This window comes from Rana temporaria, chromosome 4, assembly GCF_905171775.1.
Source record: "Rana temporaria chromosome 4, aRanTem1.1, whole genome shotgun sequence".
Classification (NCBI taxonomy): Eukaryota; Metazoa; Chordata; class Amphibia; order Anura; family Ranidae; genus Rana; species Rana temporaria.
In genome coordinates this window covers 241,090,222-241,106,498 of record NC_053492.1, presented here as the reverse complement: position 1 = coordinate 241,106,498, position 16,277 = coordinate 241,090,222, and the positions used below count along the sequence as shown (strand labels likewise).

The following is a 16,277-nucleotide window of genomic DNA, read 5'->3' as shown; positions in this document are numbered from 1 at the left end:
AGGGCCAGATAAAAGCAAGCAACAGGCCGCAGTTTGAAGACCACTGTCCTAGAACACTAGCAAAAATCAGAGTCATGTTGGGTAGAATAGAATGTGGGTTATATAGGCCATGTATTACAATTTTTCATGTTTTTCCAGTGTCTAAATTTCTAGGCAGTAGTATAACTGTCGGTATTTGAATTCCTTAACGGATGAGATAGAAAAGAGGCTTATGGACAGACAGTCAAGTTTAAATTTGCGATATCTGGATCAAGGAAAACAACGTATTAGAGGTATACATTAGAGAAAGCATGCTGTGATTACTTGGAAAAATAAATTGCAAATGTCACCATTCCTTGGAATCAGTGCTGTATTGGTAAACGTTTAATCACATAGCAGCCAGGACAATTATCCAAAACATACATATAAGCTATGCAAAACCTATATGAGGAAGATACAGGCATATAGAGTTCTGTCTTTCATGAACTAGCCGACACAACCAAGCTCCACTGAGAAAACCTTCAGTGCAAGGTCCTATTAAGATGCCCTCCAAGCCATTCACACCTCTTACTATAGGGTGGGTTGAAATTCTAAGGTCTGAAAAGCAGGTATTGCTTTACATTGAACATTCTCAGAAGTCTGATGATTACAATAGTTATATGAAATAAAAACGAATGTCATGACATTGTCAATATATTAACTACAATTTTTGATCAGTTTAATACTATGGTGGTGAATAAAAAGGATCATTAGTAATCAACATTTTTTTTTAAAGCTAGTATAATTCTGTCAATACAGGTTATTTATCTAAAATTTTCTAATTTATCTAAAAAAAAAGAATTACAGTTTTACAAAATGTAATTTACCTTCTGTAAGAGAAACTTTTTTTTTCTTTGCACTTGGTTTAAACACAAAGCAGCCCTGGAAATAACACATATTGAAATCATAAATCTCCCCATGAAATCTGATACAGAATAACTTTACAAAATGCAAACTACACATACACAGGAAATAAAATACATACTCCAGACATAGTTTCTATCAATTCACACAAAATTTTCCAACTGAAATATTAAATTCACAAAACACTCTGCAGCCACGCATCGGGACAATGTCTCCCTGCCTGTGATTAGCGCAGCGCCGCGCCGACTTCCTGGCGGGCTCTGCACATGGAGTGTGCGAACACGCCGGAGCTCATCCCTACTAACAAAATAACCTGGTGAAAATAGAAAAAAAAAAAAAAAAAGCTAAAAAGCAGCCACTACACCCAAGTCATGGTAAGCTGCAATAGATAAAATGTTTGCTTTGGGGAAACCTCTTCCTACACTAGCTAAACCCCCTTGCACCTGTACCTTAGATCAGTTGGTGTCCGTCCATGAATTCATGTGATCCAAGAGCCTAAACCATTTCATATGGCACTCAGTCAGAAAAGCCTCCCTGCAGCCCTTTTAAGAACCTAGTAGCCCTGGCACTCTGCATCCTGACATAGCATCTCCTTGGCACTCAGCACTCCTACCATTTCACCCTAACACCCCAAACAATGCAAACCAACCCCCCCCCCCCCCACCACCACCACCAATTTAGCAACTCTGCAACTGCATACTTCACAGTGATTTTCAGCTTCCACTGGAATCTCACAGGTATTGAATATGCATACTTACATTGTTGCAAGATATACAAACCATGCCTGGAAAAGTCCACAAAAGCATTTTTTTTTTCATAAAAATTTGGCATTTTTACATTTTAACATTTCAAGTTACCTTGGAAACTGATGATGTGGTCATTTTTCAGACACCTATAAAGATAACATAAAGATGAATACTTTAGTCACAACAAAATAACAATTCACAGCAACACCAGCAGTTTATTGCTATTTATTGCAGTCAGCCTTACAAACATCTGTCTGTGTACCTGCACACTTTCTTATTGCATTTGGGGGTTACCTGACCCGTGCTGTATTTACTGCTCAATATTCAAACCCTAATAATAAGAGTCTGGGAAGTTATAATGAATATATTTCTTACATGTTCAACAATGCTATAAAATGCCACTGAAGAACAATGGTTTAAGGCTTAAAGAAGATGCTGTCAGCTGACGTCAGACTCTGGAGGTTTCCTGACTTTAACCACTTGCCTACCGAGCACTTTCACCCACTTCCTGCCCAGGCCAATTTTCAGCTTTCAACGCTGTCTCGCTTTAATGACTTCTGTTAGAAAATGTTGCCAACATTTTTTCTCCTTCACTGATGAGGTGGCACTGATGATCAGTATGAAAAGGTGTATAAGTAGTAGGGCTGCAACTAACGATTATTTTCATAATCGATTAGTTGGCCGATTATTGTTTTGATTAATCGAATAATAGCCTTAAAAAAAAAAAAAAAGGGATTGGGCAGATTACAAAACACCAATTGCCGCAAAAACACATTACATGCTTTTCTGCAGCTTCTCCATTGAAGTATATTAAACCAAAAAAAAACAAAATAGCACAGTTTTGCGTTAAAAAGTCCTTGCCCTTTGCAAATACGCAGCAGCTGAAAAAAAATCATGGATGTGAACGTGTCCCATAGGAAAACATGTAAATAAACTGTAGTGTTTCTGCAAAAAGCACCAAAGAACAGAGGTGTGACCCAGGCCTGAGATGTTTAGTAACATAATGGGGTTAAAAAAAACAAAAATAAGTAAAAAAAAAGAGCAAATAATCGCTACTGTAAGGGGTTCATTTTTTTACTGTGGGCAAGTATAAGTAATATTTACAGTAGCGATTTGCTTTTTTGTACTATAAAAGGGCTAATTTTAGTTTTTTTAACCCTATTATGTTACTGGCCGATTAATCGATTATGAAAATTGTAATCGATTAATTTCAAAATCGATAAGTTGTCAATCAATTAGTTGTTTCAGCCCTAATAAGTAGCACTTAAAAATTGTGCAAAAAAAATATATATATATAACATAGAAAGTGTAAATAATGCCTCCCAAAAGGGTGTCAAATAATACATGGAAAAATGTATGACAGCAAAGTGTATAATAAAGAGAAAACGTGTCCATGTGCAAATAGTTAGTATAAAACACAATGATAACCAGCAATCATCAGCAAGACAACAATAAACAGTCCATAGTTGGTGAGAAATCCATGAGTGAAATTAATCAATCCATCCAGAAAGCGCACAGCACAAATTGGGGGTGTTGAAAATAATTATAGAATCGATGCATCTCAGCCTTGACACAATTCATCGATTTTGAGAATGCCCACATGGATTGAAGGGCTAACATCATCCTGGCTCCCCCTGCCTCTCCTGGGACAGCCCTGCCAGCGCACTCTAAAGTTAAAACAAATCACTGTCAGTCCCTGTGTTTCATGGATTCCTTCCTACAGTGTCTAAGAGTTATGTAAACCGATGCCTCTACCTTAATATCTCCGATCTTTCATGGCAGGTCACGGCAGGGTGAATTTGATTTAAATCAAGTTGATTTAAATCACTAGTCCCCAAGCAATGTAAAAAAAATTAGGGGTGGGAACATCAATAAAAACAAATAACTTTAGCCCAAAACAAGCAGAGCTCCTCAACAGAGAAGGTGCAACTTTAAACAGCCGCCTGCAAAACCTTGCCGCCGAAGGAAGCATCTGAAGATGCACTCACATCAGCGTTGTAAGTTGCCGCTTTGCACACCTGTGAGACAGACGCTTGATGTCAGAAAGCCCAGGAAGCACCAATTGCCCTGGTTGAATGTGCCGTGACCGGAAAGGGGGGCACCCGCCCCTTAAGAGCATAGGCCTGTATGACGGTCTGCCTGATCCACCGAGAAATGGTGGCCAACGAGACCACCAGGCCCTTTTGTGGACCAGACACCGACACAAATAGCGAGTCAGACCTCCGAAAAAGAGCCATAGCAGACAGGTACACCCACAAGGCACGTATCACGTCTAAAGTATGAAGCGCAACCTCCTTAGGATGCGCTGACCGAAGATGAAAGTACAATTTCCTCGTTAAGGTGGAAGGCTGAAACCACCTTCGGAAGGAAGGCTGTGGGCGCAGCACCACCTTATCCTTATGGAGGACCAAGTATGATGACTTGCAAGACAAGGCTGCCAATTCAGAAACACGTCTGACACATGTAATGGCCACTAAAAAGGCCACCTTCTGAGATAGTGTCAAGAGAGGAATCTCTCTGATATTTTCAAGGAGGAGGGAGGTTTCTGAAGAATCAAGAGCACCAGATTAAAATCCCATGGAGGAAGAGGCGGTCTAATAGGGGGAAGCATATGACGAACCCCCTGCACAAAAGGTACACACCAGGGAATGGGCCTCTAAAAGAACACAGCCAAGGCTGAAATCTGCCCCTTAATAGTGCTTAAAGCGGGGGTTCACCCTAAAAAAAAAACAAAAAAACATCTAACATTCCATCTAGCATAGTAGCGTGAGCTACAGTATGCCTTTTTTTTTTTTTTTGCGCCGTATTCACTGTGTAATCCCGGAGATAAGTTTCAGTCTAGTAGGCATTCCTAGTCAGAGGGGAACATGATTGACTAGGAACGCCCATTCCCCGCGGGGAGCCTGAAATTCATCTCCTGGATTAAACAGTGAGTACGGGGCCAAAAAAATAAATAAAGGCATACTGTAGCTCGCGCTACTATGCTTGATTTAATGGTCGAATGTTGCTATTGAGGGTGAACCACCGCTTTAAAGCAAGTTTCTGATCTACTCCATGCTGTAAAAACAGCTGGACCCTGGAAACCGAATATGCCTGTGGACGCCACCCCATCTCTTCGCACATAGAGATGTAGGCCTTCCAGGTGCGATGGTAGATTGCACCTGGAAGAAGACTTCTGTGCCCTCAGCGTGGTTGGAATAACCCGAGTCCGAAAGACCTCGGTCCCTCAGCACCTGGCTTTCAATAGCCATGCCGTTAAAGCCAGCGTCTGTAAAGCAGGATGAAGTATGGGACCTTGAGACAGAAGGTCCTTCTGCATTGGCAGCCACCAGGGTGCATTCGCCACCAGGCACACAAGATCGGCGTACCAAGGACGCCGGGGCCAATCTGGAGCAATTATAATCATCGGGATCCCCTTGGTCTCCACTCAGCGGAGCAGACGAGGAAGCAACTTCAGTGGGGGAAAGGCATAAATTAGCCAATACTGACCCCACATGGCCAACAACATGTCTGCCCAGGGATCTCCGGACCTGGCCATGAACCTCGACACCTTGCGATTGAAGCGAGAAGCCAGGAGATCCACGTCCGGTGTGCCCGACCTCCTGCAAAGGAGCTGAAACACCTCTGGATGCAATGACCATTCCCCCTGGTCCAGCATCTGGTGACTTAGGTAGTCTGCCTTCCAGTTTTCTACGCACGGAATGTAGACGGCCAACAGAGCCGGAACGCTTCTTTCTGTCCACCGCAGGATGTGAGCGACCTCGGACACTGATGGATGACATAAGCCACTGCGGTGGCATTGTCCGACTGGATCCTGATTGGGCCACCTTGCAACCTCCGCGACCACAAGGAGAGGCACAGCCCGATCGCCCGAAGTTGCAGGACATTGATCGGCAGACGGGATTCTTCTAAAGTCCAGCAATCCTGGGCCAACTGGACCCCCCAGATATTCTGTGAGGCTGGCGTCCGTCGTAATCACCGTCCACTGGAAGAGGAGAAACGACTTCCCGAATCGAATCACCAGGTAACTCAGCCACCAATTCAGAGAGACTCTGACTAGGTGACCTACCTGAATCTGACGATCCAGAGACAACGAAGATTTGTTCCATTTAGACAGGATCTCCCTCTGCAATACTCGAGTGTGGAATTGGGCATACGGTACTGCCTCGAAGGAGGCTACCATGAAGCACAGGACTTGCATGGAAAACCGGAGAGACGACTATTTGCGGGATGCCAACAGTTGCACCGCAGCCTGGAGAGTCTGCAATTTCTCCAAGGGAAGGAAAACTCTCGCCTCCGGAGTCCAGAATCAACCCTAGGTACTTCAAACGTTAAGTCGGTACCAGGACCGATTTTTGGATGTTTAACACCCAACCAAATTCTCGGAGGGTCTGGCTGGCTCTAGACACATCTACCTCTAAGTCTGAGCCAGAAGCTGCTCTCAGGAGAAGATCGTCCAAGTAGCCCAAGATGGCAATGCCTCGCTGTCTCAACAAAGCTAAAATCGGGGCAAGCACCTTGGTGAAAACTCTTGGTTCTGATGCCAGTCCAAAGGGAAGAGCCACAAACTGATAGTGGTCTTCAGCCGCCCCCCACCCATGAGTCGGGTGGGGGCAAAACTTCATGCAGTGGCGGTTTTAGTTGCCGGCTTGTTCGGCTTACGCACCCAGGGACGCTTCTGTCCCCCCCGCCGAGCCTATGTCAGCCTGGGAGGGTCTACACACGGGCCCTGACTGACGAAAATACCGCTTCTGTGTGGGAAAGGAAGGACCCGGCCGAGGTAGGGACTTCCCCGAAGAGAGCACCCCCTCTAGAAAAAACGGGCCCCGACACCCCACAGTCCCCCACTGGGACCTGAAGTTCCCCCACAGGTCTGCCCCGGTCGCAGCGAGCCCTTTAGAGCAGAAGGGGAAAAGTGACAGAGAGCAGGGAATGCCCAGCTGTTCCAACCTGCCGAGGCAGGAGAAACTGTACTTACCCGTGCATGCGAGGACCCGCTGGTGCGTCCCTGACAGGCCTACAGCCGAGTTGGAGTAGCTGTCGGCCCGGTCCTCTGTGAGTGAGACAACAAAACAGCCCAGTCATATGTGGACCCTGGAGCAAAAAAGCCCACCGGCCACCCCTGGAGCCATGGGGTATGTTGTGGCCAACCCAGCACGTAGCTAAGGTCTGTGCACGCTCGCTGGCTGGACTGGGGAGACTACAAGGATCTATATATTCAGCCTGTCACCCAGCCAGCAGTTGATAGAAGATTCTCAAAAATCAAAGAAAAAATTTCTTCAGGGCACTAGGCCCAAAAGGGAGCCACATCCTTCTCCTCTGCTAGGCAGAAAAAAAACTGAGGCTGCATGCTGCAGGGCGGAGGGTTATGTCCAGGGGGAAAGCCCCCTGGGCGGGGCTGTTTTACTCTGTTAAAGTAACATGTATTTAAATATCTAACATGTTCTGCCTTGTCCTCTCCTATGAACAGGAACATAACCCATATGTCAAGACTTGTGAAGGCTGTGTCCATCCATGGACGAAAAGAGAAATTAAGGTTTCCAATTTAGAATAATAAGCTGTCAGGTTAGTAAAACACTAATATAGAAAACGATTCAATCATACAGTTCGTAGTGTACAACAATGGGATAATGGAATATGCCTGAACTTTGTTTTATCTCATGGTTACTGTGACATTGTATGAATGCATCATGTTATCTCAGCTTGAATTCCTTAAATGAGTTTAACAAAAATATAAATATTGCAGAATATACAGCCTCATGATACAGAACTAAGCTCCATTTCATGCTGAATAAACTAAATTATTACTGTATCTTAAACACTTGCCTACCCCGTATTGTAAAATGACAGCGGCAGGCACCCTTCCTTCCTCCGAGCGGACGTCTTCCCGGGATTGTGGCGAGCGTGCGCTTGCCGCATCACTGTGGAGCCGATGCGTGTGCCCGGCAGCCACCTGTGATTGCTCATCACAGAGCAGGGACGTGGATCTGTGTGTGTAAACACATCCTGTCAGGGGAGAGGAGAACGGATCGTATGTTCCTTGTATATAGAAACAATGGTTTCCTCCTCTCATCAGTCCCCTCCCCCACAGTTAGAATCACTCCCTAGGACACACAACTAACCCCTTGATCGCCCCCTAGTGTTAACCCCTTCCCTGTCAGTCACATTTATACAGTAATCATTGCATTTTTATAGCACTGATCGCTGTATAAATGAGAATGGTCCCAAAATAATGTCATAGGTGTGCGATATGTTAATTTGGGTACAACGTTGCATGACCGCACAATTGACAAAGTCAAAGTGTGACAGCGCTGAAAGCTGAAAATTGGCCTGGGCAGGAAGGGGGTGAAAATACCCTGTATTGAAGTGGTTAAAGGGGTTGTAAACCCTCGTGTTTTTTCGCCTTATTTCCCATGGCGGTGACATGCTGTCTCTCTCTCCATGGGGTCCTGGCTCTTGATTGGATAGATTAATAGCAGCGCAGCCATTGGCTCCCATTCCTGTCAATCAAATCCAATGATGTGCGTGCCAGGGGGCGAGGCCAAGTCAGGCATTCGTTTCTATGGCACAAATGCTGGACAAGGTAACCCCTGGGAGAGCACTTTTCCTAAGGGGGTTATTTAATGCGGGGAGAAGCCGCGAGAGCTGCCAAGGGACCCCAGAAGAGGATGTTCAGGGCCACTCTGTGCAAAACGAGCTACACAGTGGAGGCAATTATGATATGTTTGTTATTTTTAAAAAAAAAGAGCCTTTGCAATCACTTTAACCTCTTGACCACCGCCCCATGTCCAAAAGACGTCCTGTTTTTAAAGATGGATATCTCGGTAACGGCAGCAGCTGCTGCCACAACCGAGGTATCCATCTCTTCAGTGGGCGGTGGTGTACACGATAACGGCGGTCTCCGCGGCGGATTCGCGCCCTCTGCCGCTTACCGGAGCCATCGGTAGCGGCGGAGGAGATCGGGTGCGCTCGGCTGCTGACTGGGGTTGCGAGTGAAGGAAAAATTTCCTTCACCCGTCCCCATAGCTCTGCTGGGCGGAAGTGACGTCAAAACGTCAGTCCCGCCCAGTGTCTTAAAGAAACATTTTTTTTTTTTGTCATTTGAAAAAATTACAGTTTAATTATTTTTTTCTTTTTTTTGCATTTTAGTCTAAATATGAGATCTGAGGTCTTTTTGACCCCAGATCTTATATTTAAGAGGACCTGTCATGCTTTTTTCTATTACAAGGGATGTTTACATTCCTTGTAATAGGAATAAAAGTGATCAATTTTTTTTTTATTTCAGTGTAAAAAATTATTAATTAAAAATAAATAAGAAAACCCCCAAAAAAATTTTTTAAAGCGCCCCGTCCCGACGAGCTCGCGCACAGAAGCGAACGCATACGCGAGTAGCGCCCGCATATGAAAACGGTGTTTAAACCACACAAGTGAGGTATCGCCGCGATCGTTAGAGCGAGAGCAATAATTCTAGCCCTAGACCTTCTCTGTAACTCAAAAAATGCAACCTGTAGAATTTTTTAAACGTCGCCTATCGAGATTTTTAAGGGTAAATGTTTGACGTCATGCCACGAGCGGGCGCAATTTTTAAGCGTGACATGTTGGGTATCATTTTACTCGGCGTAACATTATCTTTCACAATATATAAAAAAATTGGGCAAAATTTATTGTTGTCTTATTTTTTAATTCAAAAAAGTGTTTTTTTTTCCAAAAAAAGTGCGCTTGTAAGACCGCTGCGCAAATACGGTGTGACAAAAAGTATTGCAATGACTGCCATTTTATTCTCTAGGGTGTTAGAAAAAAAAAATATATAATGTTTGGGGGTTTTAAGTAATTTTCTAGCAAAAAAAACTGTTTTAGTCTCGTAAACACCGAATCTGAAAAACAAGCCCGGTGGGAAAGAGGTTAAATAGAAAACTATATTTAGCTACATTTTAACACCAAAAGCGTTTTTTTTAAATAAATTTGATAAAAATCCAAAAAAAATAATTCATTTAAAAAAAAAAAAATAAGATTTAAATAAAAAAAATATAAATAAAAATAAGATTTTTTCTTTAAAAATCATTGATTTAAATCCCCCCCCTGGGTCACGGTCACGTGTCCTACGGCCAAAAGGAGGAGAACGGCCAGCCGAAGGGCACGTGACCTGCGATGAAAGATCGGAGATAAAAAATTAGAGACATCGGTTTACATTAACCCTTAGACACTTTAGAAAAGAATCCATGAAACAGAGGGGCCGACAGTGATTTATTTTAACTTTAGAGTGTGCTGGCAGGGCTGTCCCAGAAGAGGCAGGGGGCTGTATAATGTAAATGATCTGTGTAATATAAATGGGGGTTGTGTAATGTAAAAAGGCTCTGTAATGTAAATGGGGCAGGCTGTGTAATGTAAATGATGGGGGGGGGGGGCTGTGTAATGTAAATGGGGGGGCTCTGCAGCTTAGTATTTACTGTTGTAAATACTGTGGCCCCCAAAGTCGTGCTGCCTGTGTGTGAACCGGCTTTTATTGACTGTTGTGTTCAGACTTTGCTACATGCAGGGAGTGTCCTCTTTTTTTTTTGAGCAGATCAAATAAAATAAATTAGTTTTTCCAGATTGCTTGAATTTTTTGATGAAAACCATGGGCAGTAATTGTGATGCATCGTGGTGCATTGCGGCATCGAATCCAAGACATGATAATCATAATCCAGGGCTCGACAAATCCCGGGCGCCAGGTCGCCATGGCGACTAGAAATGGGGCCCTGGCGACTTGGCTTGGAAGGGGGGGCAAAAAATTTTTTTTTGAGCTGGGGCCATCTGGTGGTGAGCCGTTGGTATTACAAGTTAAGCATTACAAGTTAAACAGCAATTCTAATGTCACTTTTCACTATTTTCACTGCCATCTTCTTCCCTCTAATTAGAACCCCCAAACATTATATATATTTTTTATCCTAACACCCTAGAGAATAAAATGGCAAACGTTGCAATACTTTCTGTCATGCCGTATTTGCGCAGCGGTCTTACAAGCGCACTTTTGGTGAAAAAATTACACTTTTTTTAATAAAAAAATAAGACAATAGTAAAGTTATCTCCATTTTTTTTTTAAATATTATGAAAGATAATGTTACGCCGAATAAATTCATACCCAACATGTCATGCTTCAAAATTGCGTCCGCTCGTGGAATGCAGACAAACTTTTACCCTTTAAAATCTTCATAGGCGACGTTTAAAAAAAATCTACAGGTTGCATGTTTTGAGTTACAGAGGAGGTCTAGGGCTAGAATTATTGCTCTCGCTCTACCAATCGCGGTGATACCTCACGTGTGTGGTTTGAACACCGTTTACATATGGGGGCGCTGGTCACGTATGTGTTCGCTTTCTGCGCGCAAGCTCGTCGGGACGGGGTGCGTTTTCTGGCTCCTAACTTTTTTACCTGGCTCCTAGATTCCAAGCAAATTTGTCAATCCCTGTCATAATCAAATGAAATTATGTAACCAGTGAAGATGCGCACTTCTATTGCAAATGTAAATAGGTAAAGGGATGCGTCACCAGCAGCACCCTCCTAAGCACGCCTCTTACCAGATTTGCAGGACCATAAGTTATAATGGTCAAACAGGCAAGAACAGCTGAACATTCAAAGGGAGAGAGCAGCCATTAGTGGATACCAAATCCCCAAAAAGCGGGGGTCAGCAACTTGTCGATCGTGGTCCACCTGTCGACCGCCTGCAGGCTCTTTACTCTCAGGCACTTTTAGACCCTGGATGTCTATCTTGTGCTCCACATCGCACTGCATTACATTCTTTTCGGCCTTGATGACCGAGGAAACGGTCAACGGGGACATCACCTCCGGGTCAGCAACAAGAAGGGGGGGAGAATGGACGCGTCTCTGCTCTCCTCCCTCCCCTTTACCTGGCAGCAGGTTAGGATGAAGGAAAAAAGGTGGGACAGCCGCACTCTAAAAAAACTCCTCCTTTAATTAAAAATCACAAAATACATGCCACAGCAAAAAACAGCACAACAAAAGAAAAGCTGACGTTTCGCACTATGCCTTAGTGCTTCTTCATAGCTGGCAGCACCAGCTATGCTGGTCCCAGGCCCACAGATGTTAAAGCGGAGCCTGGAATACATAGCAGGGAGCATTCAGGCGGCCATGACGACCTGGCTCCTGTTGTTTGTCAAGCCCTGTTCTATAAGATACTCTTTGGGACAATACTTAAGGTTAGGATGTAAACTTTGCTCAACAAATGCCTGTTCTGAACAAGTAAATATAACTGATAAACTACAGCGCTACTAAATCCAAAATACACCACACAATTAATAAATAAATGTAAAAAGCTGCAGTATGTGAAACAGGTTACCAACCAAACAACAAAATGTGAAAAATATAAACATATGCGCTAAAAACAACTAATATATGTGATACCTTACTACAAAATTCTTTATTTTTATGTTCAAAGCCTCCAAAAGGAGATTGGAGAACTTGCACAAGCTAATCTACTCTTCCAGCTGAGATCCTTGCTCTATTATAGGAACTCACAGCCTGGAGCAAAGAGACCTGGTCTTAATCCGAAAACTGTAGCGGAAAAGTTTGAAAGAATGCTTTGAACGAACCTATCACAAGCTTTTCCGGACTGAAATAGTGGTAAGGCTTAAAGGGAAGTCTACCTGGGTCCATGCTAGTCGCTGTACAAAAGTTTGCAACATGATTTCTGCGAATCTCGGGGATGGATCTTGGTAGAGATGGAGAAGTCTTTTATTGATCCCTTCTACTATTTAGTATACACTATCACTGTGTGCGTTTATGAGGAGTGCGAATGTATATTGCAGAATCCCTGTATAAAATCAGGTGCAAGACATTAAAAAATTCAACCTGACACACGAGAATTTAATACACCCATAAGAAGTTACTACAAGGCTGGATTTGTAGCAAATTGCACCACAGTACACTGAAGATTCCCCTTGTGACAGTACCAGTAAACACCACATGCTTTTTGAATTGTACCACATCTGTCAGTTTGCACATTGTGCCAGTGCTGTGAACCAAACAGTGCCCTTTACAGTAATAAGCCAAGCCTATTTATGAGATAACTGTGCAACACAGGAAACAATTGTGACAGCAGGCAAGGGGAGGAGATCCCCCACCCACTGTCACAGGAGGGGGGAATGGCTGCAGGAGCTGGAACATGAGTGCACCGTGTAACACGTTCCAACAGGTCAACTTATACTTTAACTGCACAAAAGCTTTTATTGATCTTGAGGCCCGTACAAACGATCGGACTTTCCGATGGGAATTGTGTGATGGCAGGATGTTGTCGGAAAATCCGACCGTTTGTACGCTCCATCGGACAATTGTTGGCAGAATTTCCGACAACAAAGGTGGGATAGCATGCTTTAAAATTTCCCGACAACAAATGCGTGATGTCGGATTATCGGATCGTGTGTACACAAGTCCGCGGGAAAACAATCCAAAGTACAAACACGCACGCTCAGAAGCAATGCTCAAAATAACACAACATTAGCAGAAGTTGCCCAAAGGGTGGCGCTAAAGAGCTGAAAACCCATGTCGTTTTGTGTTTGTTGGCCAACAATACTTTGCTGTTTGTATGCAATACAAGTTCCTGGCCAACGGCCTTTGGACGCTTTGTCTGCGGAAAATCCGACCGTGTGTACTAAGCTTTAGGCCGCGTACACACGATAGGATAGCCAGAGGACCACGGTCTGAAGGACCATTTTCATCAGTCCAAACCGATCGTGTGTGGGCCCCATAGGTTATTAAACCTTCGGTTCAAAAAATAGGAACTTGCTTTAAAATTTAACCGATGGCGCCTAACCGATAGGTCAAAACTGATCGTTAGTATGCAAAAGCATCGGTTAAAAACCCGCGCATGCTCAGAATCAAGTCGACGCATGCTTGGAAGCATTGAACTTAGTTTTTTTCAGCACATCGTTGCGTTTTACGTCACCGCGTTCTGATACAATTGTTTTTTTTAACTGATGGTGTGTACGCACGACGGACCATCAGTCAGCTTCATCGGTTAACCTAAGACAACGGTCCTTCACCGTTGTCCTCTGGCTATCCTATCGTGTGTACGCGGCCTTAGCGTAAATTGAGAATATTTTCCTGCACCACTGTGTGTGGTTTCTCGCTGTGTATACAATTTTGGGCATACTGTGGATATATTTTTAAAGAGGAAGTAAACCCTCTAAAAGTTTTCCTAAAAAAAAAAAAATACCCTGCAAGAGAAAGGCATAATGAGCTAGTATGCATAGCATACTAGCTCAATATTAATTACTTACCTGAGATCGAAGCCCTGCAGGGACCCTCGTTCCTCTCATCCGCCGCCACCATGATAGCGACTTCCGGGTATCGCTGCCCTGGTGCTGTAACTGGCCAGAGCAGTGATGACGTCACTCCCGCACATGCGAGTGGGGGCCTTTAGGGACGGCACGGTCCCATTCATTAACGGCATGCTCAGTGCGCCTGTGCCGTTGACTATGGCTCGCATGCGCCTTAGACATCGGTGCAGTCTTTTCTGCAAATATCTCCATAACCATGTAAGTTAAGGCAGGGTTCAACGAAATCCGGGCGCAGGTTGCAATTGAGACTAGAATTAGCGACCTGACGCCTGGGGAAGGAAGCATAGGCCTGCAGAACGCCGCAAAGACGCTGCCTTAATTACCGGCAGGGGCGCACCGAGGCACAGGATACCCCATCCTGTGTCTCTGTGCGCCCCCATCTCCCCGTCGGGCTGCCCCGGCCGGTAATTGAGGCCGTGGCTTTGCGGCCTTCTGCGGGCCTATGCTTCCTTCTGTGATCTGGCACCATATTGTGGTGGCCGTTGGCATGACAAGACAACCAGCAATGCTAATGGAGCTTTCCCTGTGTTTTCACTGCCATCTCCTTCCCTCTAATTAGAACCCCCAAACATTATATATTGTTTTTTTATAACACCCTAGAGAATAAAATGGCGGTCGTTGCAATAAAAATGCAAAAAAAATGTATTAAAAAATTAAAGATAGCCCAATTTTTTTTTATATTGTGAAAGATAAATGTTACACCGAGGAAATTGATACCCAACATGTCATGTTTCAAAATTGCGTCCGCTCGTGGAATGGCGACAAATTTTTACCTTTTAAAATCTCCATAGGCGACGTTTAAAAAAATTCTACAGGTTGCATGTTTTGAGTTACAGAGGAGGTCTAGGGCTAGAATTATTGCTCTCGCTCTACCAATCGCCGCGATACCTCACATGTGTGGTTTGAACACCGCTTTCATATGCGGGTGCTACTCACGTATGGACAGGGTGCTTTTCTGGCTCCTAACTTTTTTAGCTGGCTCCTAGATTCCAAGCAAATTTGTCAAACCCTGTGTTAAGGAGATATTTGTTGCACCTACAGACAAGCCTTAATCTAGGCTTACCAGTAGGTCTAAGTGGTCTGTAAGGGTTTACAACTAGGGATGTCCCGGTACTGATACCAAGCATTTCCCCGAGTACTTGTACTCGGGGGAAATGCTCCGATGCCTCAGCCGATACCTGGGCAGGCAGGGGAGTTGCAAGTCTCCGTGATGTCTTTCCCCTCTGCTGTGCTCTCTTTCCCCCGTGTTCCGTGCTGTGCGCTCTTTCCCCTGTGTTCCGTGCTGTGCTCTCTTTCCCCCTCGCAGTGCTCTCTTTCCCCTGTGCTCTGTGCTGTGCTCTCTTTCCCCCGTGTTCCGTGCTGTGCTCTTTCCCCTGTGTTCCGTTCTGTGCTCTCTTTCCCCCCCGTGTTCTGTGCTGTGCTCTCTTTCCCCCCCGTGTTCCGTGCTGTGCTCTCTTTCCCCCGTGTTGTCCTCTCTTTCCCCCGTGTTCCGTGCTGTGCTCTCTTTCCCCCGTGTTCCGTGCTCTCTTTCCCCCGTGTTCCGTGCTGTGCTCTCTTTCCCCCGTGTTCCGTGCTGTGCTCTCTTTCCCCCGTGTTGTCCTCTCTTTCCCCCGTGTTCCGTGCTGTGCTCTCTTTCCCCCATGTTCCGTGCTGTGCTCTCTTTCTCCCGTGTTCCGAGCTGTCCTCTCTTTCCCCCGTGTTGTCCTCTCTTTCCCCCGTGTTCCGTGCTCTGCTCTCTTTCCCCCGTGTTCCGTGCTCTGCTCTCTTTCCCCCGTGTTCCGTGCTGTCCTCTCTTTCCCCCGTGTTCCGTGCTGTGCTCTCTTTCCCCTGTGTTCCGTGCTCTGCTCTCTTTCCCCCGTGTTCCGTGCTGTCCTCTCTTTCCCCCGTGTTCCGTGCTGTCCTTATCCCCCCCCCCATGTTCCGTGCTGTCTTTCCCCCGTGCTGTGCGCTCTTTCCCCCGTGCTGTCCTCTCTTTCCCCCCGTGTTCCGTGCTGTCCTCTCTTTCCCCCGTGTTCCGTGCTGTGCTCTCTTTCCCCCGTGTTCCGTGCTCTGCTCTCTTTCCCCCGTGTTCCGTGCTCTGCTCTCTTTCCCCCGTGTTCCGTGCTGTCCTCTCTTTCCCCCGTGTTCCGTGCTGTCCTTATCCCCCCCCCCATGTTCCGTGCTGTCTTTCCCCCGTGCTGTGCGCTCTTTCCCCCGTGCTGTCCTCTCTTTCCCCCTGTGTTCCGTGCTGTCCTCTCTTTCCCCCTGTGTTCCGTGCTGTCCTCTCTTTCCCCCTGTGTTCCGTGCTGTCCCCTCTTTCCCCCCCGTGTTCCTTGC

General features: G+C 45.3%; 1 protein-coding gene across 1 annotated transcript in view; it reads right to left on the bottom strand.

The window, feature by feature from the left end:
- Positions 1 to 16,277, bottom strand: part of ORC3 (origin recognition complex subunit 3) — a 147,101-nt gene that overhangs the window by 129,422 nt on the left and 1,402 nt on the right. Inside the window, exons 2-3 of the mRNA XM_040350080.1 lie at positions 1,740 to 1,774; positions 846 to 900 (exon numbers count right to left, since the gene is read on the bottom strand). Coding sequence (XP_040206014.1) covers positions 846 to 900; positions 1,740 to 1,763 — 79 coding nt within the window. The 5' untranslated portion in view covers positions 1,764 to 1,774. The remainder of the gene's footprint in view (positions 1 to 845; positions 901 to 1,739; positions 1,775 to 16,277) is intronic.